A 25,238-nucleotide genomic window follows, 5' to 3' on the forward strand; every position below is an offset into this window, starting at 1 on the left:
AAACGGCCACCCTCAAGGATCCAGCAGATAGGAGGCTGGAAACTACCCTGAAAAGTATATACACTCATACTGGTGTTATACTGCGACCAGCCATCGCCTCTGCATGGATGTGCAGTGCTGGGGTGGTTTGGTCGGATTCCCTGACTGAAAATATTGATACCCTGGATAGGGACAGTATTTTACTGACTATAGAGCATTTAAAGGATGCATTTCTATATATGCGAGATGCACAGAGGGATATTTGCACTCTGGCATCGAGAGTAAGTGCGATGTCCATATCTGCCAGAAGAAGTTTATGGACGCGACAATGGTCAGGTGATGCGGATTCCAAACGGCATATGGAAGTATTGCCGTATAAGGGGGAGGAATTATTTGGGGTCGGTCTATCGGATTTGGTGGCCACGGCAACAGCCGGGAAATCCACCTTTTTACCTCAGGTCCCCTCCCAACAGAAAAAGACACCGTCTTTTCAGCCGCAGTCCTTTCGTTCCTATAGGAACAAGCGGGCGAAAGGACAGTCATATTTGCCCCGAGGCAAAGGAAAGGGTAAGAGAGTGCACCAAGCAACTTCTTCCCAGGAGCAGAAGCCCCCCCCCCGGCTTCTGCAAAGCCCTCAGCATGACGTTGGGGCTTTACAAGCAGACTCAGGGGCGGTGGTGGGGGGGGGGGGGTTGACTCAAGAATTTCAGCGCACAGTGGGCTCACTCACAGGTGGACCCCTGGATCCTGCAGATAATATCTCAGGGTTACAGGTTGGAATTCGAGAAGTCTCCCCCTCGCCGGTTCCTAAAGTCTGCTCTGCCAACGTCTCCCTCAGACAGGGCGACTGTATTGGAAGCCATTCACAAGCTGTATTCTCAGCAGGTGATAGTCAAGGTACCCCTCCTACAACAGGGAAAGGGGTATTATTCCACACTATTTGTGGTACCGAAGCCGGACGGCTCGGTAAGACCTATTCTAAATCTGAAATCTTTGAACCTGTACATACAAAAATTCAAGTTGGAGTCACTCAGAGCAGTGATAGCAAATCTGGAAGAAGGGGACTTTATGGTGTCCCTGGACATCAAGGATGCTTACCTGCATGTCCCAATTTGCCCTTCACATCAAGGGTACCTCAGGTTCGTGGTGCAAAACTGTCACTATCAGTTTCAGACGCTGCCGTTTGGATTGTCCACGGCACCTCGGGTCTTTACCAAGGTAATGGCCGAAATGATGTTTCTTCTACGAAGAAAAGGCGTATTAATTATCCCTTACTTGGACGATCTCCTGATAAGGGCAAGGTCCAGGGAACAGCTGGGGGACGTAGTAGCACTAACCCAAATAGTGCTGCAACAGCACGGGTGGATTCTGAATTTTCCAAAATCTCAATTGACCCCGACGACACGTCTGCTGTTCCTGGGAATGATTCTGGACACGGTTCAGAAAAAGGTGTTTCTTCCGGAGGAGAAAGCCAAGGAGTTATCCGAACTTGTCAGGAACCTCCTAAAACCAGGGAAAGTGTCTGTGCATCAATGCACAAGAGTCCTGGGAAAGATGGTGGCTTCTTACGAAGCGATTCCATTCGGCAGATTCCACGCACGAACTTTTCAGTGGGATCTGCTGGACAAATGGTCCGGATCGCATCTGCAGATGCATCAGCGGATAACCTTGTCGCCACTGACAAGGGTGTCTCTTCTGTGGTGGTTGCAGAGTGCTCATCTGTTAGAGGGCCGCAGATTCGGCATACAGGACTGGGTCCTGGTGACCACGGATGCCAGTCTGAGAGGCTGGGGAGCGGTCACACAGGGAAGAAACTTCCAGGGAGTATGGTCAAACCTGGAGATGTCTCTTCACATAAATATACTGGAGCTAAGAGCTATTTACAATGCTCTAAGCCTGGCAAAACCCCTGCTTCAGGGTCAGCCGGTGTTGATCCAGTCAGACAACATCACGGCAGTCGCCCATGTAAACAGACAGGGCGGCACAAGAAGCAGGAGAGCAATGGCAGAAGCTGCAAGGATTCTTCGCTGGGCGGAAGATCATGTGATAGCACTGTCAGCAGTGTTCATTCCGGGAGTGGACAACTGGGAAGCAGACTTCCTCAGCAGACACGATCTACACCCGGGAGAGTGGGGACTTCATCCAGAAGTCTTCCACATGATTGTGAACCGTTGGGAAAAACCAAAGGTGGATATGATGGCGTCTCGCCTCAACAAAAAACTGGACAGGTATTGCGCCAGGTCAAGAGACCCTCAGGCAATAGCTGTGGACGCTCTGGTAACGCCGTGGGTGTTCCAGTCAGTGTATGTGTTTCCTCCTCTGCCTCTCATACCAAAAGTACTGAGAATTATACGGCAAAGGGGAGTAAGAACGATACTCGTGGCTCCGGATTGGCCAAGAAGAACTTGGTACCCGGAACTTCAGGAGATGCTCACGGAAGATCCGTGGCCTCTACCTCTAAGACGGGACCTGCTTCAGCAGGGACCGTGTCTATTCCAAGACTTACCGCGGCTGCGTTTGACGGCATGGCGGTTGAACGCCGAATTCTAAGGGAAAAAGGCATTCCGGAAGAGGTCATTCCTACACTGGTAAAAGCCAGGAAGGAGGTGACTGCACAACATTATCACCGCATTTGGAGAAAATATGTTGCGTGGTGTGAGGCCAGGAAGGCCCCCACGGAGGAATTTCAATTGGGTCGATTCCTACATTTCTTGCAAACAGGATTGTCTATGGGCCTCAAGTTGGGGTCCATTAAGGTTCAAATTTCGGCCCTGTCGATTTTCTTCCAGAAAGAATTGGCTTCAGTTCCTGAAGTCCAGACTTTTGTAAAAGGAGTACTACATATACAGCCCCCGGTTGTGCCCCCAGTGGCTCCGTGGGACCTTAATGTAGTTTTGGATTTTCTCAAATCCCATTGGTTTGAGCCACTCAAATCGGCGGATTTGAAATATCTTACATGGAAAGTAACCATGCTACTGGCCCTGGCTTCAGCCAGGAGAGTGTCAGAATTGGCAGCTTTATCGTATAAAAGCCCATATCTGATTTTCCATTCGGACAGGGCAGAACTGCGGACGCGTCCTCATTTTCTGCCTAAGGTGGTGTCAGCGTTTCACCTGAACCAGCCTATTGTGGTGCCTGCGGCTACTAGCGATTTGGAGGATTCCAAGTTGCTGGACGTTGTCAGGGCATTGAAAATATATATTTCAAGGACGGCTGGAGTCAGAAAATCTGACTCGCTGTTTATACTGTATGCACCCAACAAGCTGGGTGCTCCTGCTTCTAAGCAAACGATTGCTCGTTGGATTTGTAGCACAATTCAACTTGCACATTCTGTGGCAGGCCTGCCACAGCCTAAATCTGTCAAGGCCCATTCCACAAGGAAGGTGGGCTCATCCTGGGCGGCTGCCCGAGGGGTCTCGGCATTACAACTCTGCCGAACAGCTACGTGGTCGGGGGAGAACACGTTTGTAAAATTCTACAAATTTGATACCCTGGCTAAAGAGGACCTGGAGTTCTCTCATTCGGTGCTGCAGAGTCATCCGCACTCTCCCGCCCGTTTGGGAGCTTTGGTATAATCCCCATGGTCCTGACGGAGTCCCCAGCATCCACTAGGACGTTAGAGAAAATAAGATTTTACTTACCGATAAATCTATTTCTCGTAGTCCGTAGTGGATGCTGGGCGCCCATCCCAAGTGCGGATTGTCTGCAATACTTGTACATAGTTATTGTTACAAAGAAATCGGGTTGTTATTGTTGTGAGCCGTCTGTTCAGAGGCTCCTACGTTGTCATACTGTTAACTGGGTTCAGATCACAAGTTGTACAGTGTGATTGGTGTGGCTGGTATGAGTCTTACCCGGGATTCAAAATCCTTCCTTATTGTGTACGCTCGTCCGGGCACAGTATCCTAACTGAGGCTTGGAGGAGGGTCATAGGGGGAGGAGCCAGTGCACACCACCTGATCCTAAAGCTTTATTTTTGTGCCCTGTCTCCTGCGGAGCCGCTAATCCCCATGGTCCTGACGGAGTCCCCAGCATCCACTACGGACTACGAGAAATAGATTTATCGGTAAGTAAAATCTTATTTTCCCAACCCATTAGGGGGAAGATTAGTTTAATTTCCAAATGCTCAAGAAAGCAGTGTACCCATTAGAGATTGTGTGTATTTAGAAACCATGCATGTAGCCTGAACATCAGTAAAGAACTAATATCCAACAAAGGACAAGACAGCAAGTCAGGGATTGGCACTTTATTCACATTTTTACAGGGAACAGGGTAGGTCTCAGACTCCTGCAATGCCACCTGACACCTAGTACTGCAACAGTCACCACCAAGACTCCTCCTCCAGCTGCAGCTCCCCTCAGCCACATCAAAGGAGATGAGTTAGTATCAGAGGTACCTGAGAACAGGAAAATAAAGTCAAAACCCAACAACTAAGCAGTCATGTAGCCTAGTGTAGTTTCTCGGCCACAGGACAGGATTTTATCACACATGAATATGGTAATGATTGGATTGAGTGCAGATCTCCAGGCTTGGCAAGTAGGAGGTTTGTCACTAGATGGACACGGAGCCTTCTAGTCGGTCCATCCGTGCATTAGACCCATTTTGCCTGCTCGAAGGACACGTTACAGAGATTGCATGTTTGGGTGGGACAACCTCATCAGAATGGCTGAGAGTTGCCCATAGCAGACAGCACCAAGTTGCTATGGGCAACTTATCCACTCTTTAGAATTTGAGAAATACCTTCTACATTTTATGCTTTACAATGTTCTGCTGCCACAGTAGACCAAGGTTCTACCAACACCCTGCTCTAGCTTACTAGGAGTGGATAAATTACCAGGCAGAAGCCAAAACATGTCTGTATAAGAGTATACAAGTTATGGTAGATTAGCAACACAACAGCCCTCTGAGCAGTGTTCCCTTAATTCCCAGCACCAATGAAATCCATCTTAAATGGTTTATACTATAGAACACTTAAGCCCAGATCTATCAAATCTTGGAGTATTAAAAGCACAGTGATAAAGTCCCAATCAATCAACTTTTAACTGTCATGTTATAGTCTGTTTGAAAAATGAGTTAGAGTTGTAGGTATTTATCACTCTCCAAAGCTTGATAAATCTGGGAATTAATTTTAAATGTTCCAATAAAGCCAGAACGGTTACTACTATGAATCCAATGTTCAGTCACAAGTTAACCAAGGGCTGGATGAAGAGACTGTACTCTACTCTGGCTTGAGTCATTTGCCCGCATTATAATTTTGACAAACAGTTTAACATTGCAGTCAATTGTGGTAGTAAGCCAACAAGAGAGGTAGCTGTTACCTTGAACAGAAATCCTCCTATCTGAGGGAATGTCACCATCAATGAAGTCAACTGGACCTTTGCTTACTGTGACCTTCTGCTCTGGCTCCTCAATTGCTCGCTCTGCAAAAACAAGTTACAGTACCAAACATTAGATGTGCTTCTATTAAATGAAAAATGCTTGCACACAGGGATCTTACTTTTCCTGTTGCCACACGATGTTGTGCAGGACTCAGTAGCAGAAGGGACACAAACAGAAGCACTGCAGTGGAAGTATACCTGTGTGGAACAGAGGTCAATAAAGACCAGTAGCAGTTTAATATAGATGCTATTCCATTATACCAGCTCTCTTCAGAGTCACATATGGAGCTCATCAACTTAGGGTCAGTTAAAAGCCACCCCCAATATTACATGTATCTGAAGTCAAAGATGTTGACATAGCAGATCAAAGCCTGTGCTTATTAAAGGATACAAGACAGGCTTAGACATACAGAAAGTCAGAAAATAGACGAGTTCCACTATGTCACAGCTCAATGGCCACTAAACACCAATGACTTGTTTGATGTAACCATGATACAGTATACCAAGACCCATGGCACACCGCATGCCGTTATTAGAATATACATTTAGAAGTTGCTTTACCAGTCCTTCAAGAGCAAGCTGGGAACTCTGATCCACAAAGGTGAAGGTGCTGACAATGAAGCGCTGGTAGTGTGTTGGAAACTGAATCCTCTGTGTGGGTGAGCCAAGTGGAACCAGCTGAGTCAGGTAGTTGTCCCCAGTAAAAGGGCATCTGGAATGGAAAGAGATTACTCAAGAGCATAGAGGAATTCTACCTTTTTATCAAACAGACATGGAGCTGAATGGAATGCCAGCCTTACCCATCCATAAGGATGGGCCATTGGACTTGTTGGGTAGGGTCTGCAGAAGGAGTGGCCCAGCAGTCATTTAAGATCAGGAACAAGTTTGGGTCAGTTCTTTGTAGTATTTTGACCTCGAAGTAGACCGGATCTCTGAGCACTTTGACAAGAGGGTAGTCTGTCTGCACGTAGTATGAAGTATACTGTATGTCTGCCAAAGGAGAAGCCAGTTACCATGTCAGCATTCATACCTTAGTCAGTTCCCTCTCCTGATCTATAGATGCATGCTGCCATCATTTTCTGCTCCCCAGAGCCACTCAGACTCTGCATGGCTACCTACACTTACTAGTGTGCTACTATAGCCTGCCCTACCCAGTCACCCACTGGCATATTGTTAATCATTGGGCAGAGTTTCCTCAGATTCCATTGCAGTCCAGGTTAATATCCATTATTGCTCACAGGTGACTTCATTAGTTCCTCAGTCAGTTTGGTTTAACCATCTGGACCTGGCCAGCTTGTAGCAACCCAGCTTTTGAGGTAGGGCATGCTGGGACATGTAGTTTCACAACAGCTGGAAAGCAACTGGTTGGCCAGGCCCAATTTAGACTTGGGCATGGATATATTTAGAACCTGGACTGTAATGGCAGATTTCAGGAAACAGTCCTAAAGGAATGCAATACCTGGCAGACTGAATTCATTATAAGACATTTGGACAGCCACTGCGCAGTTCTAGAACACTGTTGCTATGGTTCAGAGAAACATATTGGTTTTCACTTTTTGCTCCATTACATTGGTTCTGCAAGCCTTTGTCACTGCACTACTAGCTCCCACTGGAGTCCAATGCACACAGCATTAACTGCACAGATCTGGAGTGTAGATTAGAGCTCCCCATTTTAGTTTGCAATGTCTTAGTCTAGAAAGATTAGTATCTTGTAGACCAGTTTGTCTTTATCAACTGAATTATACAGTTAAGCCAGTGTCTTCAGCTGTATGGAGGACAAATACACCAGTCATTACCTTTTGCTATCTGCAGCTCCAGGAGGAGAGGTCCTGAGGTGGACACAGGAAGGGGTGGGGGCAGGGTGAGCACCTCAACTTGCAGTGGGACAACCCCAGTATGAGAGTAGATGCAGCGGACAGTCAACCTAGTACAATACAACGTTAGCTTTGCTTTGTATACAGCACCCACAGACACGCTAAGTTTAGGTCTTACCTAAATGTACTGTCTCTTGTGATGGAGGATCCTTGCCATGTCCTTGTGTCCTTGGTGGCATAAACTGTATTCTCATACACTACTGTGTTATCCGATACCTGGCAAGAGAGGACCAGTTGTAGGAAACCTATATAATGCATTACTCATGATAGTCAAGTGACCATATACCAAGAGGTCCCTTAGGACCAGCAGCCTATTCTTAGTCAAGCTACTTTGATATTAAACAATGACACCGTATGTCAAATCAATATTTGGGATTGAAGCTTGCATTAGAATTATGCAGCAGTTACAAATCATTTGACAGATGTACTAAGCTTTGAAGAGAGGTCGTAGAGAGGGATAAAAGTTCCAACCAATCGGCACCTAATTTATTTTTCAAATACAGCCTGTAACATGGTAGTTAGGAGCCGACTGGCTGGTACTCTCTCTCAACAGCTTAGTACATCTGCCCCTTAGTAAGTTGATCGAAACAAGACTAGGGACCCTCTTGTCCTCCTGTAGCGCCAACCATCCATGGAAGCTCCATTACTTCAGTGGCCCTATACACTGGGTTAAGCGCAAATACATTGTAGCCACCAGGAGACATAACCAAGTGCTCTTACTGGGTAAAGGCTCAGACAAGAGTCATTCTAGTAGTTAGGAAGTGTGACAGATGGAATATAGGGCAAGCACCAGTTCTACTACTCACATCCACAGCAGACTTACCTGGCTGGCTCCTCCACAAGAGAGGGGGAACTGGAGCAGTATGAAAGCGGAAGTCTTTGAAATGCTCAGTATGGGGCAAGAAGTGGAGTCCACATTGAGGACACCAACTGAAGCCAAGAGCAGGGATGGTGTAGTCACATCCTTAGAGATAGCAATCAGAACCTGGCCAGCATCAGTACACTGTGCAGTCACTGGAGGGAAGTAGAGATGAGCGGGTTCGGTTTCTCTGAAACCGAACCCGCACGAACTTCATGTTTTTTTCACGGGTCCGAGCAGACTCGGATCCTCCCGCCTTGCTCGGTTAACCCGAGCGCGCCCGAACGTCATCATGACGCTGTCGGATTCTCGCGAGACTCGGATTCTATATAAGGAGCCGCGCGTCGCCGCCATTTTCACACGTGCATTGAGATTGATAGGGAGAGGACGTGGCTGGCGTCCTCTCCATTAGAAATTAGATTAGAAGAGAGAGAGAGATTGTGCAGAGTCAGACAGAGTTTACCACAGTGACCAGTGCAGTTGTTGTTAGTTAACTTTTATTTATTTTAATATAATATATCCGTTCTCTGCTATATCCGTTCTCTGCCTGAAAAAAAACGATACACAGCAGCAGCCAGTCACACAGTGTGACTCAGTCTGTGTGCACTCAGCTCAGCCCAGTGTGCTGCACATCAATGTATAAAAGGCAAAGCTTATAATAATTGTGGGGGAGACTGGGGAGCACTGCAGGTTGTTATAGCAGGAGCCCCCAGGAGTACATAATATTATATTAATTTAAAATTAAACAGTGCACACTTTTGCTGCAGGAGTGCCACTGCCAGTGTGACTAGTGGTGACCAGTGCCTGACCACCAGTATAGTAGTATATTGTTGTATGTATTGTATACTATCTCTTTATCAACCAGTCTATATTAGCAGCAGACACAGTACAGTGCGGTAGTTCACGGCTGTGGCTACCTCTGTGTCGGCAGTCGGAACTCGGCAGGCAGTCCGTCCATCCATAATTGTATTACAATATATACCACCTAACCGTGGTATTTTTTTTTCTTTCTTTATACCGTCATAGTGTCATACTAGTTGTTACGAGTATACTACTATCTCTTTATCAACCAGTGTACAGTGCGGTAGTTCACGGCTGTGGCTACCTCTGTGTCGGCAGGCAGTCCGTCCATCCATAATTGTATTATTATTATAATATATACCACCTAACCGTGGTTTTTTTTCCATTCTTTATACCGTCGTCATAGTGTCATACTAGTTGTTACGAGTATACTACTATCTCTTTATCAACCAGTGTACAGTGCGGTAGTTCACGGCTGTGGCTACCTCTGTGTCGGCAGTCGGCAGGCAGTCCGTCCATCCATAATTGTATTATTATTATAATATATACCACCTAACCGTGGTTTTTTTTCCATTCTTTATACCGTCGTCATAGTGTCATACTAGTTGTTACGAGTATACTACTATCTCTTTATCAACCAGTGTACAGTGCGGTAGTTCACGGCTGTGGCTACCTCTGTGTCGGCAGTCGGCAGGCAGTCCGTCCATCCATAATTGTATTATTATTATAATATATACCACCTAACCGTGGTTTTTTTTTCATTCTTTATACCGTCGTCATAGTGTCATACTAGTTGTTACGAGTATACTACTATCTCTTTATCAACCAGTGTACAGTGCGGTAGTTCACGGCTGTGGCTACCTCTGTGTCGGCAGTCGGCAGGCAGTCCGTCCATCCATAATTGTATTATTATTATAATATATACCACCTAACCGTGGTTTTTTTTTCTTTCTTTATACCGTCGTCATAGTGTCATACTAGTTGTTACGAGTATACTACTATCTCTTTATCAACCAGTGTACAGTGCGGTAGTTCACGGCTGTGGCTACCTCTGTGTCGGCAGTCGGCAGGCAGTCCGTCCATCCATAATTGTATTATTATTATTATAATATATACCACCTAACCGTGGTTTTTTTTCCATTCTTTATACCGTCGTCATAGTGTCATACTAGTTGTTACGAGTATACTACTATCTCTTTATCAACCAGTGTACAGTGCGGTAGTTCACGGCTGTGGCTACCTCTGTGTCGGCAGTCGGCAGGCAGTCCATCCATAATTGTATTATTATTATAATATATACCACCTAACCGTGGTTTTTTTTTCATTCTTTATACCGTCGTCATAGTGTCATACTAGTTGTTACGAGTATACTACTATCTCTTTATCAACCAGTGTACAGTGCGGTAGTTCACGGCTGTGGCTACCTCTGTGTCGGAACTCGGCAGGCAGTCCGTCCATCCATAATTGTATTATTATTATAATATATACCACCTAACCGTGGTTTTTTTATTGCGCCTCATTGCGCCTCTTTTTTTCTTTGCGTCATGTGCTGTTTGGGGAGGGTTTTTTGGAAGGGCCATCCTGCGTGACACTGCAGTGCCACTCCTAGATGGGCCCGGTGTTTGTGTCGGCCACTAGGGTCGCTAATCTTACTCACACAGCTACCTCATTGCGCCTCTTTTTTTCTTTGCGTCATGTGCTGTTTGGGGAGGGTTTTTTGGAAGGGACATCCTGCGTGACACTGCAGTGCCACTCCTAGATGGGCCCGGTGTTTGTGTCGGCCACTAGGGTCGCTTATCTTACTCACACAGCGACCTCGGTGCAAATTTTAGGACTAAAAATAATATTGTGAGGTGTGATGTGTTCAGAATAGGCTGAAAATGTGTAAATTATGTTTTTTGAGGTTAATAATACTTTGGGATCAAAATTACCCCCAAATTCTATGATTTAAGCTGTTTTTTAGGGTTTTTTGAAAAAAACACCCGAATCCAAAACACACCCGAATCCGACAAAAATAATTCGGTGAGGTTTTGCCAAAACGCGTTCGAACCCAAAACACGGCCGCGGAACCGAACCCAAAACCAAAACCCGAAAAATTTCAGGCGCTCATCTCTAGAGGGAAGACACCACAACAGAAGCAGTTGGTTGAATAAATTCCTTCATCACATGCTTTGTAAACAGATTTCTCCAGGACTATGTACATATGGTACAGTCTTTACATATCACCTGACCTCCTGGATCAAGCTTACCTTTGTTCCCATAGTAACAGGGAAGGGAGGGGTCACTGGTTGAGAAGCAGCAGTCTAATCCTTCACAGACTGCCCTGGTCACAGAGGAATTGGCACATGGCAAGCGGTCACCACTCTGGACAGCAGCACAGTCACTGGGGCTGGGAGCATCCATAGCTGAGGGAGAGACAGTCCTTCATGAAGCCCCAAATAGTGATGGTCAGCAGTCTAGAGGCTCAGATTCTTTTCCATTTATTTACTGGAAAAGTTTTGGTCTTTAGCCAGTTAATAGGGAAGGTATCTTATAAAGCATTACTAATGGCCTGTCCAGAGAAGACATTTATGGAATTTGACCAATTGATCTAATAATTTAGCACTGAAGTTAGAAGTAAATGGTGGTTGTGCCAAGTTGTAGGCATCTCAAGACGCATCCAGCAGCATCAGCCAGGTAGTAGACCACACGCATACATGAGTACAGGGAATGGTTAATGATTTTTCTACTGTCAAATGTTAAACTATTAATTTGAAATCTGCTCTGCAGTACAACAGGTATAACGAGCCTTCTCTTGTGGATAGATGTGGAGCAGACATTTCCTTTAGTTTCAGTTACTGAAGGCACACAGTAGCTAACTAATTCTGGTGATGAGACATTTTTCGTGCACTTCAGTTTCCAGTGAGCTCCCCCAGTTACAGATGCAGCATGGCTGAGAATATTAGGAATTAATGGAGTAATCGCTGGCTGCAAATAGTCTCAGTCCAACATGCCATGCTGCATCGTAGCAAGATGAGCATGGCTACATGGGATGGGATTACAGCTACAAGCCTCAACCTAACGATAGACCCGTTATGATCTTAATGGCCACCTGACCCAGCCATAGATCATGTGAAGTAATTTCATATATTTAGTGAGACATTGGGGCAGGTAGTGTATGGGGTGTACAGGCCTGAATAGCACTGGCCACACCTCCTCTGTCTCACAATAGGCCTTTCATCATTTTCAGCTCCTAATCTGGCCCTGGTTACATGCAGACAGTTACCTGGCAGGAACGGGCACCGGATATCTTTTTTACGGTATTCCACTGCACCATTGGAAATTTGTTCTGCAATCAGAGTCATCACATAGCCTCCATGCTGTGGAACAAGAGCAATATTGGACATGCTCAATACAGGTGTAAGTTACAGGATCCTGTACAGCGTTACATATATACACTCCTGTAAGGGGATTTGTATTTAGCTAGACAGGGTTGGAGTTGTAGGTAATAGAGGAAATGAGGGATGTGTACAGATATGGCCAACCAGCTCCTAACTGCCATGTTTAAAAAGTGACAGGAGCAGATAGGTTGGTACTTTATTTCTCCAAGTCTTAGTACATTTGCCGCTCCAAGTTCACCTATAGGCTATGCCAGCATATTATATGTATTTAAGGCTAGTTTGCCTTACCTCCTGTCTTACATAGCATCCTTCATAGGCAGCACCAATGATTATTGAGCCATCTGGTTTCTGTCCTACCCAGAGCCTACAAGTAGAGTCATTCTGGAGCCTGTGAGGCTTTCCTGCATAATCTGGAATAGATGGAGCACAGTATATGTTAGACAAAAAATAATAATTATATATTTCTCTTTATCTCCTGGAATAAATCACGCTGAAAGAGCCTCTTTTACATCCAGGAAAGATATGTACAATACATATCCTAGGATTAAGCTAGGACATACATGTATTGTACCCAGCTTCAACACATTTTATTTCTGCCCCACTGGCAGTGCAACATGATTTTGCCAGGGTACTGTACATCACAGATGGTATTCTGAGGACTATCAGGGGCAAATGCAGGATTTAGTAAGTGGGGTTTCTGTGGGAGGGTGGGTGCATACATATACACACCCCCTCCATGCAGTAGAAACCAGGAGGCACTCCGCGTCTTTGTGAGTAAATTCATGTATAAAAGTACAAAAAGCATATTGTACAGTGTCAACACCGAGCAGGGCAGCAGGGAGCAGAGGGTCAGCAGTGTGAGGACGGAGGGAGCTGCTGTGGCTGAGCATGCACAGCCAGCAGCTCCCCCCTCCCGTACATTCTACAAGCAGAGAGCTACTGTAGCTCTGATGCTGCATCAGTGCAGCAGCTCCGCGGTCGCGGCTTTTAACCGAGATGAGACAGCTGTGTCTCCGTCTCAAAAATAAAAAAAGATTCAGCTTATCGGGGGGGGTCCAGGTACTTGGAACCCCCCACTCTGCGTGCGCCACTGACTATAGATACCTCTGGTCCCTAGTGGTATTGCAGCAGCATCTCACTGATACATGGGGTCTTTCAGCGGGGTTCGGTATGGTATGCCAGCGGTTGGGCTCCCGGCGACCAGCATACCGGCGCCGGGAGCCCGACCGCCGGCTTACCGACAGTGTGGAGAGCGCAAATGAGCCCCTTGCAGGCTCACCACGCTACAGGCACGGTACGCTATTTTATTTTCCCTCCAGGGGGGTCGTGGACCCCCACGAGGGAGAATAAGTGTCGGTATGCCGGCTGTCGGGATTACGGTGCCGGGATCCCGTCAGTCGGCATACTGAAGACCACCCCTTGCAGTGTCTTAGAGCAGTTACAGAAATATTTATGCAGATGTACAGTGTTTAGCTCAAACAGCTACTGATCAGGGTTAGTTTATTCTTGCACTTTCTATAATGTACAGTAACTGCATTGACATTACAGCCACCAGTCAGGAGAGACAGCTTGTAGAGAGCAACAGGTCAGTAAACAAGAGAGGTCACATTTAACCTGTCCCTCATGTGCTGGTCTGCAACTCTACCATAATGCAGGGCTGCACCTTATGCTGAACCTGAGGCTCTTATATACCAGGTGGAATATGTGTATATGGCCCTTGAGTACAATGTATAATTGTAGCATATATTCCAATGGCCCTGCTATAGACAGACCAATCCCAAATTAATACCACCGCCCCTATTTACTAATCAGGAGATCTTTGCTCTGTACTGGCAGCAGCTGGGAAGCTCTCCTGTCCACCAATACATAGGCTTACCATACTAAGGGGTCTTTACTAAACCATACTTGCCTACCTGACCCTCTCCATGAGGGAGAAAATGCTGTTCCTGGACTTTCCTGGTAATGTATGATCGCCCTCACCTGTGCTGAAACACCTTTCTTATCAATTAACTAGCTCACCACAGCATATTCTCCCTCATGGAGAGGGTCAGGTAGGCAAGTATGTACTAAACCTTGGAGAGAGATACAGTAGTTGGAGATAAAGGGACAGCTGTATTAAGCCTTAAAAAGTGATAAAGTGGAGTGTAATAAAGAGTGATAAATGTATCAGCCAATCAGCTTCCTAACTGCCTTGTAACAGGATGCGTTTAAAAAAATAGGAGCTGATTTGTTAGTACTTTATCACTTTAAGGCTTAATACATCTGGCCCAAAGTACCAGCCATCTCCTAACAGTCAGTTTCCAAAAACAGCCTGTAACATGGCAGTTATGATATTGCTGGCTGGTACTGCATCTCTGGCCACAGCTTAGTACATAGACCCCTATCCATGTAAACCAGAACACATGAATTACATTCTGTGGCTGGCTTAATTCAAGCCTGACCGTCACCTGGTTTTAATCAGCCACAAAACCTGTGACTCTGGGAGGCAATCACCAGACCTCCTGTCGGGATCCCAGCAGTCACAATGCTGACACTGGAACCTTGACAGGTAGTGAGATGCCACAGGCTTTTCTTCCTCTGTGGGTGTCCACGATACCCATAGAAGGAGAATAACCTGTGGTGAGTGCAGTATGTAACCGTGCCCACAGCATGGCGAGCCTGCAAGGCGGTTTCTCATACTCGCCCTGCAGCCAGCCAGGATGCGGTTGACTGTATCTTGACAGCCGGCATCCAGGCTGCCGGTAAATCGTATATATTCCATGAATCCCTGCGTGTCCCAGTTAGGACAGTACAGTAAGCCTGCCAATACACTGCAGGGCAGCAGTGACCCAGGTGCCACACAACAGCCATTGGTACAGAGCATCAGAAGCACTGATCACGTTCCTATGACAGGCACACCAGCCCACACCCAATACTCTAACATGCAATGCTGGGGTGTATTGTTTGTCTTATTCTAGGTAAGAGTCAATGGAGAAGGCTTTCTAAAGAGAAGTAGAGGTATTGCCTATAGCAAGCAGACCGTAGCTACCATTTTGCAAGTTTGGCCCCAGAATCCTAACAACCTGAACTCAGTGTGCCAGGGAGGGTTATGCATTAGGGGTGAGGTTAGTATAATTGTGTATGTAGTGTTGGGATTCTAAACATTGGAATGCTGCTGTCAGTCATGTGACAGCTAGCATTCTAAGCATCGGTCTCCTATACCCAGCCCCAGGTAAGTGATACTACTAACTTATTTGCTATGGGCAACATCACCAGTTATACTCCATTACTGGATATTTGCTATATGAAGATTGCCTCAGTACTTCCAAAAATCCCTACACCAACGTATATAGGGTGATAGTTGTTGGAAGTTGTGTACATCTGGTATAACCTACTTTGAATTTGCCCCTACAGCTTATTAGCTCCCCAAGATGTTGTGGCACATTTCTAGGCTACAGTGATGTCTTGTGTTTAGAAGGAAACGTTATATTTTCAGATTTAAAAATAAAAAGTTAGGTTCGGGGAGCACAAGTCTGGGGGTAGAGCTAGCTTTTAGAGAAGGCACTCAAAAATTAACTTTAAAATAAAACATCTTATGGAAAATACATTTTGGCACAAGACAGGTTCAGGGACCCAGTTCCTGATTATATAGCATATTCCTTATTTAAACATAACTTACAAGCTCTGTTGCCTTATGGGTAAGATGGTTAGTGAAGAGATTACAAGAACCCAGTTCCAGAACTACCACCAGTGCCTTGCACTGGGGCCCAAAGCCAGCAGCATGTAACGAGTCCAACTGACTCATGCCGCTGTGTGCTGCGGGCTGCCGGAGCAGAGCATAGGGACACAGCCGCAGGGGAAAGGAGGAGGGAGGGGGACTAGGGAGCCTCAGCAGCACAATGTAATTGGTGGTGGCGCCACATCAGCTGTCCCTCTCCTTCCACATTGGCTGGCCACCGCTGTGATGAGGGAAGCGGCGGCCAGCCTATGTGGAAGGAGGGGGGACAGCTGCAGCAGCACCGCCAATTACATTGCGCTGCTGCAGCTCCCTCCTCCTCGGGATCTGCCCAACTGCCTGCACCAAGGAGCCCGACTGCCAGAGCAAGCAGAGACAGTAAGTATCATTCTGTCTGTCGTAATGTGTAAAAAAAAGGGGACTGTCCACAGTAATGTGTAAAAGGGGCTCTACCTGTTGTAGTGGCGCTATTGTGCAGCATAATTTGAATAATGGAGACTACCGTGCACCGTAGTATGAATTGGTATTGTGGCCACACCCCTTCCCCATGAAGCCACACCCCTATATATTTTCTGCACACCTATGGCGCATACTGCCCCTATTTTACATAAGGGGGGGGGGGGGGAGCAGCAATGCCATTTCTTGCACACAGTGTTATAATGTCTCGTTACAGTAATGTTGGTAGGTATCCGTTTCCTTGTCCCTGAGCAGGTCCCCCTTACCAGATCCTCTCCAGCACGGTGCCCCCCATTGCATCCAAATAATCACCCCTTTCTCCACATCCAAAATCTAGGACACATCCTAAACTGATCCCATCTGTATGTGTATCTCTACCCTGTTGTGTCATACTGTACTTTGCATCCCTGAGTACCAGTGAATGTTGTACTATATCTATATATTATGGGAACATGCAAAGAATCCCTAATTTGCAGTTGGGGGGTGGACTTGAACGGGATGAGAGGCCCAAAGCATTTTATTGCACCTGGGACCACCGCTCACTAGTTCCGTCACTACCCAGTTCACTTTCTTTTCAACAATTGAAGCTATAGTTACACATTCCCACCAGAAAGTAGCCTAGTAACTAGCAGTCCTCATCAACTGATAGATTTAATAGAAGAAGCAGAGTTCCCTTTATAGAGGCCAGGTCTCTCCAGTTAGGAAGTAGAGGTCATAGCTACTCACCCAGTACTGTGAAGGCAGAAGCAAAATCCAGGCGCACAGAGGGCAGAGAGAGACGCATCTTACTGGAGCCACAATGCAGATCAGACACATCTTCTAAAAACTCCTCAGTACCAGACACTAAGCTACAGCTCCACAGCAATACTACACACCCCAACCAGCCCCTGGAGATCCCCATCCTGCCTGCAGCCCCCAATACTGCACACCCCAACCAGCTCCTGGAGACCCCCATCCTGCCTGCAGCTCCCAATACTGCACACACCAACCAGCCCCTGGAGATCCCCATCCTGCCTGTAACTTCCAAAACTACAGGTGACCACAGGCCGGTCATTTATACCATGATGAGGAGGCGGAGGCTGCAGTGTGATCAGTCAGGTGCTAATGTGATCCCAGGTGTGCATCATAAGGCCACTCAGGTGGGTAATAAGCACATTGCCCCATTATTCACTATCACTTACCCCAACTTACCATCCATTTTCTTTCCAACAATTAAACGGACTATAAACCTGTATTTTACCTGTGTATATAATTACACTGTCCCACAAATAATTGTATTTTTGCTTTATACACATGGGAGTCCCAAAGCAGAATTATTTTATCTATTCATTTATATAGTGCACTCAGTAGTTACATGGCAGTGCCGTACACAGATCCATTTATAGCTGTTGTCTCACTATATGACAGAGGTTCCCAAACGTGGTCCTCAAGGCACCCCAACAGTCCAGGTTTTAAATTTATCCATGCTTGGCCACAGGTGACTTAATCAGCACCTCAGTCAATTTGATTTAACCACCTGTGCTGAGCCATGGATATACCTAAATCCTGGACTGTTGGGGTGTCTTGAGGACTGCATTTGGGAACCTCTGCTATATGAGATACGGCCAGATGTGGTGAAGTTTGACATCTCACAATCAGATAGGCTTTTACTAGGGTGACCATAATATCCCTTTAATCTGGGACACCTATGATTTACACAGGTTCTGTGGCTGGCTAAAACCAGGTGAAATTCAGGCTAGAGTTTAGCCAGCCACAGAACATGTGTAAATCATAGGTGTCCCAGATTAAAGGGATATTATGGTCACCCTAAACTTTTACAGTGCTACTGGGACACTCATGAATTACACAGGTTCTGTGCAGCCACAGAACCTGTGTAATTCATAAGAGTCCCATTTTAAAGGGATAAGCCTACAATCACAAACCTCCCAACTGTCCCAATTTTTCGTGGGACATTCCCGCTTTTTTGGGACTGTCCCGCTGTCCCACCCGTGGACCTCAGTGTCCCACGGTGGGAGGGGGGGGGGCAGTTGGGAGGCTCCTGTCATCGCTGCCCTGCTTAGCGTACAGCGTCTATTCAGTGGAGACAGGAGGAGAGGGGGCATGACAGCAACTCACAGAGCGCTGGGCAAGCCCCCTGTGACGAAAACGGGCCCTCCCATGAAGCCACACCCCCTTTTCAGGCAGGTGCGCGCACATGTCCCTCCATAGGATAAACAGAAGTTGGGAAGTATGCAGTCAGACTCATTTATTGCACCATGTATAGAGAGCGTTACCATCCCGCCACAGGTCACTGGGAAGGTCACGGCTGCCTCTGAGACACTCACATGTGGCTGAGTTATCCGCTCAGTAGCCCTTACATCATAATGGGATTTATTATGACACTTTAAGATGATGCTGGCGATGTAATTATCTTATAATGACAGTCTGCTTTATGTGTCAGCAGCGCTGTAATATAACTCTCATGCAAACAGATCTCTGTAATAAAATAATACAATTATGTGTAAATACACAGTCAGATGCTTTGACTGTAGCCAAGTGGACGGTAAGGGGACCACGGCGTTACAATCACATCATCATAGCCACACCCCATGCTATAGATTGCCGCAATTACTGGCATTGTAAAGCGGGAGGCAGGGCTTCGATGACGAGATTCAGGGTGAATTGCATTATCAAGCGGGCCGAACCGTTCACTTCATTGGCGTTTCTATGATAGGTGCAATGTGTGCGGTGCACACAGGCCACTGGGTCCAGGGGGGCCCACACTGCACCCATATTTGAATATTTACCTTTCTGTAGTCCAGCGTTGGGCACTGCAATCATGGCAAAAATGGCTGCCAAAATGGCTGCCACCATGGCCGGATTAACAATGGGGCGGATGGAGCTGCAGCTCCAAGCCCCCCATTGAAAATAGGCCCACAGACCTCCCTGCAGTGCAGGCAGTAGCCAGTGCTGCCAGGAAAAAAAACATTTCCTGTCCGCACATACATCAGCTCACTCACCTCCGGCTGCACATTCACCCCCACCCCAAACTGGTCAGCTTGTGTCCTGACCGCTTTGTATTGCAAGGGGCGGGGCTTCGGACGGGCAAGGGGGCGGGGCTTCGGACGGGCAAGGGGGCGGAGCCACATAAATAGTTACGAGACAGCAGCCTCCTGTCAAGACCCTGCCCCTCTTTCATGAGGCATGTTATTGTTGGGAAGCTGCAGCAGGAAAGGTATGCTGCAGCAAAAACATTTATGTTTAGATGGGCGAGGGGGCGGGGCTTCGGATGGACATGGGGGCGGAGCCTCAGAGATATCTCAGAGGCTCCGCCCCCGAGCCCATCAGAAGCCCCGCCCCCTTGTCCATCCAAACGTAAATGTTTTTGCTGCAGCATACCTTTCCTGCTGCAGCTTCCCAACAATAACATTGAAAGAGGGGAAGGGTCTTGACAGGAGGCTGCTGTCTTTTAGGAGAGCTGGGTCCCTGGATGTCAGAGCTGAGGGGGCATGCAAACCATGTGAGTAGCAGCACATACCAGGCCCTGAGGTCTCCTATGTAAGTGGTGTCTATGTCAGTAAGTTTTGAAGGGGGAGGGGGGGGGGATGTGTGTGTGTCGCTAAGTAAGTAGTGTCTGTCAGTAAGTAGTGTCAGTGTCAGTAGGTTTTGCGTTTGTGTGTGTGTCAGTAAGTAGTGTCAGTAAGTTTTGCATTGTGTCTGTGTCAGTAAGTTTTGCATTTTGTGTGTGTCTGTGTAAGTTTTGTGTTGTGTCGTGTGTGTCAATATGTTTTGCGTTGTGTGTGTGTGTTAGTCAGTCCTGCAAGTGTGGCAGTACGCTCTGGTATGGCGTACCATTAAGAATGTGTCCGCCAGTACGCCATACCCCCGCCACACTGTAAAACACCACCACCAAGCTCCTAGATCTTGCTCGGAAGCGCCGCCAGCACCTTCTTCCTTTTCCAGGAAAAGGACTGCTGGGAGCATGAAGGTGATGTCATCACCCTCCTACACCTGGCAGACTGCCAGAGAAAAAGTGACGATGGGGTGCCGGGCCACCGGTGTGTGGGTGGTATTCAGTATACCAGTTGTTGGGATCCCAGCGCACAGTATGCCGGAATCCCGACAACCGGCATACTGACACCTTTTCTCCCTTTTGGGGGTCCACGAACCCCCTGGAGGGAGGATAGCGTGGCGCTTACGCGCGCCACTGAGCCCGCAAGGGGCTCATTTGCGCTCACTTTGCTGTCGGGAAGCCGGCAGTCTGGATCCCGGCGCCGGTATGCTGGCCGCCGGGGACCCGGCCGCCGGCAACTCATACTACACCCCGGTGAGTAACTCTAATGGTCGGGACCCCTCCCCACAAGTACAATGAGGCGGCACTACCAAGTTTTGCTGGTGCAGTAGGATTTATTGATCCAGAATCTTACTAAATAAATCTTACTGCACCAGCAAGACTCGGGAGTGCTGCCTCATTGTACTCATTGGAGCAAATATTCACATCATAACAGGATGAGTGCTGGGTACACATCTTATATATAATATTTTTTATTCTTTAACAAGTGTCACATCCTGCTGTCCTTGCCTCTGTAGTCCGCTGGGACAGGGGGTGTCTGTGCCATGGATTCACATAATATATAACCACTTCACCTAGTGTCACATGGTTACATCCCTTAATGACATGTGACCACGCCCACGGCACGCAGGCACAGTACCACTGAGAAAAAAATGCTGTGTGCACCGCAGGTGTCAGTAAGAAGTGTCTGTCAGTAAGTAGTGTTTGTGTCAGTACATTTTGCATGGTGTCTGTGTCAGTAAGTTTTGTGTGTGTCAGTAAGAAGTGTCTGTCAGTAAGTAGTGTTTGTGTCAGCACATTTTGCATGGTGTCTGTGTCAGTAAGTTTTGTGTTTGTGTGTGTCAGTAAGTAGTGTTTGTCAGTAGGTTTTGTACTGTGTGTGTGTGTGTGTGTGTGTGTGTGTGTGTGTGTGTGTGTGTGTGTGTGTGTGTGTGTGTGTGTGTCAGTAAGTAGTGTCTGTCAGTAAGTGGTGGGTGTCTGTGTCAGTAATACCCCTTTCACACCGCAAAAATAACCTGGTATAGACTGGGTATATTGCTGGGTCGACACGTCCCGATGTGTGTTGTGAAAGGGGTCATGGGAGAATTCTGGATTGCCTGACCCAGTAATTCAACCCGGGAATAAAGAAGGGTTATTCTCGGGTTAAATACCAGGTCCGGTGCAGTGTGAACGGGTCACCCAGATCGATGCAACCCGGGACCCGTTCACTGCATAGGGATGATCTCATCTCCCAGCACCGCCTCTGCACCTGATGCCGACTCCATCTCCGCCCACAGATGGCAACCCGAACCGGCAAATTGCCGGGTCGGGTTGGCGGTGTGTAGGGTCAAATGCCGGGTCCCACCCAGGAATGGACCCATTTCCAATTCCCAGGTGGGACCCGGCATTGTGATGTGAGAGCGGTATAAGTATTGTGTTGTGTGTGTGTCAGTAAGTAATGTCTGTGTCAGTAAGTTTATCTGTGTTGTGCGTGTGTGTCAGTCAGTAATGTCTATCAGTAAGTGTCTGTGTCGGTAAGTTTTGTGTTGTGAGTGTGTGTGTTAGTAAATAGTGTCTGTCAGTAAGTGGTGATTGTGTCAGTAAGCTTTGTGTTGTGTGTGTGTGTGTGTGTGTGTGTGTGTGTGTGTGTGTCAGTAAGTAGTGTCTGTCAGTAAGTGGTGACTGTGTCACTCACATGGCATAGGCCACACCTCCTATTTAGACCACACCCACACCACACTGATCACACCCCCACATCACTAGTCACACCACCGCAGCGCTTGTCACACCTCCTGCCGAGGCACACAATAGGCCCTTCCTAAATTTCAGCTCCAGGCCCATATGGACCTTAATCTGGCACTGGCTGCCACACATGTGCAGTAGTGAAATTGGTTTCTGGAACATGCGTTATAGACTGCGACAGATGCTGGAGACTACTGCACCATGCAGAGGAGGGGGCCCACCTGGAGATGCACACGGGCCCCCTCCTCTGTAGAAATGCCCCTGTGCCCCTGGAAAGTTGCCTGAGATTCGGGAGTCTCCCAGATATTTTGTTAGATTAGGCAAGTAAGCAGTGAGTTCATAGGAATGCACACAAACTGCCGTACTCCCACCTCCAGGGCATAGACTACTAACCTGGGCTGCTGTCACTGCTGTAAAGCAGACGTGTCAAACTCATGGTCATCCAGCTGTTCTAAAACTACAAGTCCCAGCATGCTTTACCAGCTGATCAGTGGAAGGTATGCTGGCAAAGCATGCTGGGACTTGTAGTTTCACAACAGCTGGAGGGCAACGAGTTTGACATGGCTGCTGTAAAGTATTTCATCCGGCTTTTTTAATCCAAAATGGCCGATGTATAACTGCTGTATCCAAATATAATGTTTTGAAAGTTGGTTTCAAATTAGCTAAGTTCTAGGAAGTGGGAGTTAGCTTTTATCCCAGTGAGAAAGGGGTGGTGGTTAGGAGTGCAATCTATGACTCGGGGGTTGGGATAAGTGTCTTTAGGAACACCCCTTTGGGGCTGCCATCAGAAATTGTGGGTCTTGGGACTGACAAAATAGGCATCCCCCCACTGGTTGTGGCCACACGTCACAAGGAGCATGGCAACTCAAAACAGGGATTTGTCAGCATGACCCACACCTATTTGTTGTCACTCTGGCTGCATTACTCTCCATTCCATTCCAAATACACCTTAACTATATGGTCGCGGTGGACCTGGTCCCCTTCAGAGACCCTCCAACAAGCCCGGGCCTGGGTAGTTAGTACCCTCCCCCTCTGTCTCACAGCGTCTGAGCCACCCTCACTTTGTGTACAGTATCTCAGCCTCCCCCTCACACTGTGTCTCTCAAACTCCCCCTCACTTTATGTCTCTCAGCCTCTGCAACTCAGTGTCTCTTAAGCTCCCCCTCACTGAGTCTCTCAGCCTCTCCCTCACTTTGTGTCTTTCAGCCTCCCCCTCATCCTGTTTCTTAGCCTCCCCCTCATTTTTTTCTTAGCCTCCTCCTCACTCTGTGTCTCTCTCAGCCTCCCCCTCATTTTATGTCTTTTATCCTCCCCTTCACTCTGTGTTTCTCAGCCTCCCCTTACTCTGTGTCTCTTAGCATCTCCCTCACTCTGTGTCTCTCAGCCTCCCCCTCACTTTATGCCATTTACTTCTCTCTCACTCTGTGTCTCTTAGCCTTCTCCTTACTCTGTGTCACTCAGGCTCTCCCTCACTCTGTGTTTCTCAGCCATACCATTCCCCCTCACCCTGTGTCTCTCAGCATCTCCCCTCACCCTGTGTCTGCCTACCCATGCCATCACCACCATACAGACAGCTTCTAACGTCTTACTCAGTCTCTCTCTTTGAGGTGAATGAGGGCAGGCAGGGACACTACAGGAAGTGCACAGCATGCTCCTCTTTCAGTCAGGATAGGGAGCATGGCATGATGTTATGACATCAGCGTCGTGCTCCCAGCCAGCCTTGGCTAAATAGGAGGAGCTGTCATGCTACTGAGAACTGTGGAAATGCTCAACGGTGCAGTTTATATGGTGGTCCGACAGTACAGTGTATCGGCTGGCAATTTCCTAATGGCCTGTTTCACCAGGGCCGGTGCTAGGGTGTTCAGCGCCCCCTGCAAACTATAAATTTGTGCCATTCCTCAAGTATGTAATAAAGGGACAGCAAAAAGGGGTGTGGTCTCACAAAGAAGAGGCATGGCCACATAATAGTACCCCCAATTCAAATTATGCCACACAGTAGCACAATCTTATACACAGCACATAGTACCCCTGATTTATATTGTGCTACATATTAGTGTACCTGTTTCACCAGGGCCGGTGCTAGGGTGGTCGGCGCCCCCTGCAAACTATAAGCAGAATGAAGACCCTTGCAGGCTCGCTTCACTCGCCACATTGCGGGCTCACCACAGGTTATATTCCCACTCTATGGGTGTCGTGGACACCCACGAGTGGGAATAGTCCCTCTTAGTCAGCATGCCAACTGTCGGGACTGTAACTGCCTCCCATATTGTTACACATAATGCCCACAGTAATCATAATAATAATTTTATTTATTTAGTGCTCTTTCTCCAGTAGGACTCAAGGCACTTAACAGAATTAACATAATACAGTACAGAAATAATGAAGAACAGAAAAGCTTTTCATAAAATACATAGAGCATGGAGATATTAAAGGGACAATTATGGAAATGCGTGAGTAAACGGGAAAGTCTTGAGTTCATTTCTAGAGTGGGGGCCTTTCGAACTGTACAGGAAAGTGAGTTCCATAGAGTTGGAGCCACATGACTAAAAGCTCGACACCCAGAAGATTCTAGGTACTGCTAATAGTCCTTCATCTACAGATTGCAGTAATCGAGTAGTACTAGCGCCCCTTACACTTAACACCCACAGTAGTAGTGCCACACATAACACCCACAGTAGTGCCACACATAACACCCACAGTAGTAGTAGTGTCCTTACATTTAACACCCACAAAAGTAGTGCCACACATAATGCCCACAATATTAGAGGGCCTTACACTTAACACCCACAGTAGTAATGCCACATATAATACCCACAGTATTAGTACCACACATAACACTCACAGTAGTAGTGCCACATATAATGCCCACAGAAGTAGTGCCCCTTACACATATGTCCACTGGAGGGCAGAGAGGTGGGAGTGTGCGGTACTTAAACAGAGATCAGCTTGAAGCTGCCGACGCCGCTGCCTGTCATACAGCTTGACAGGTGCAGTGGAGAGGAGAGAGGAGGAGGGAGCTGAAG

General features: G+C 47.3%; 1 protein-coding gene across 1 annotated transcript in view; it reads right to left on the reverse strand.

The window, feature by feature from the left end:
* The window catches only part of LOC134933447 (zona pellucida sperm-binding protein 4-like), a 103,335-nt gene extending 85,915 nt beyond the window's left edge, over window positions 1-17,420 (reverse strand). The window contains exons 1-4 of the mRNA XM_063928662.1: window positions 17,169-17,420; window positions 12,560-12,681; window positions 12,157-12,250; window positions 11,141-11,296 (exon numbers count right to left, since the gene is read on the reverse strand). Of these exons, the coding sequence (XP_063784732.1) occupies window positions 11,141-11,296; window positions 12,157-12,250; window positions 12,560-12,681; window positions 17,169-17,397 (601 nt within the window). The 5' untranslated portion in view covers window positions 17,398-17,420. The remainder of the gene's footprint in view (window positions 1-11,140; window positions 11,297-12,156; window positions 12,251-12,559; window positions 12,682-17,168) is intronic.
* Window positions 17,421-25,238: the final 7,818 nt, after the last annotated feature.

This window comes from Pseudophryne corroboree, chromosome 6 (assembly GCF_028390025.1).
Source record: "Pseudophryne corroboree isolate aPseCor3 chromosome 6, aPseCor3.hap2, whole genome shotgun sequence".
Taxonomy (NCBI): domain Eukaryota; kingdom Metazoa; phylum Chordata; class Amphibia; order Anura; family Myobatrachidae; genus Pseudophryne; species Pseudophryne corroboree.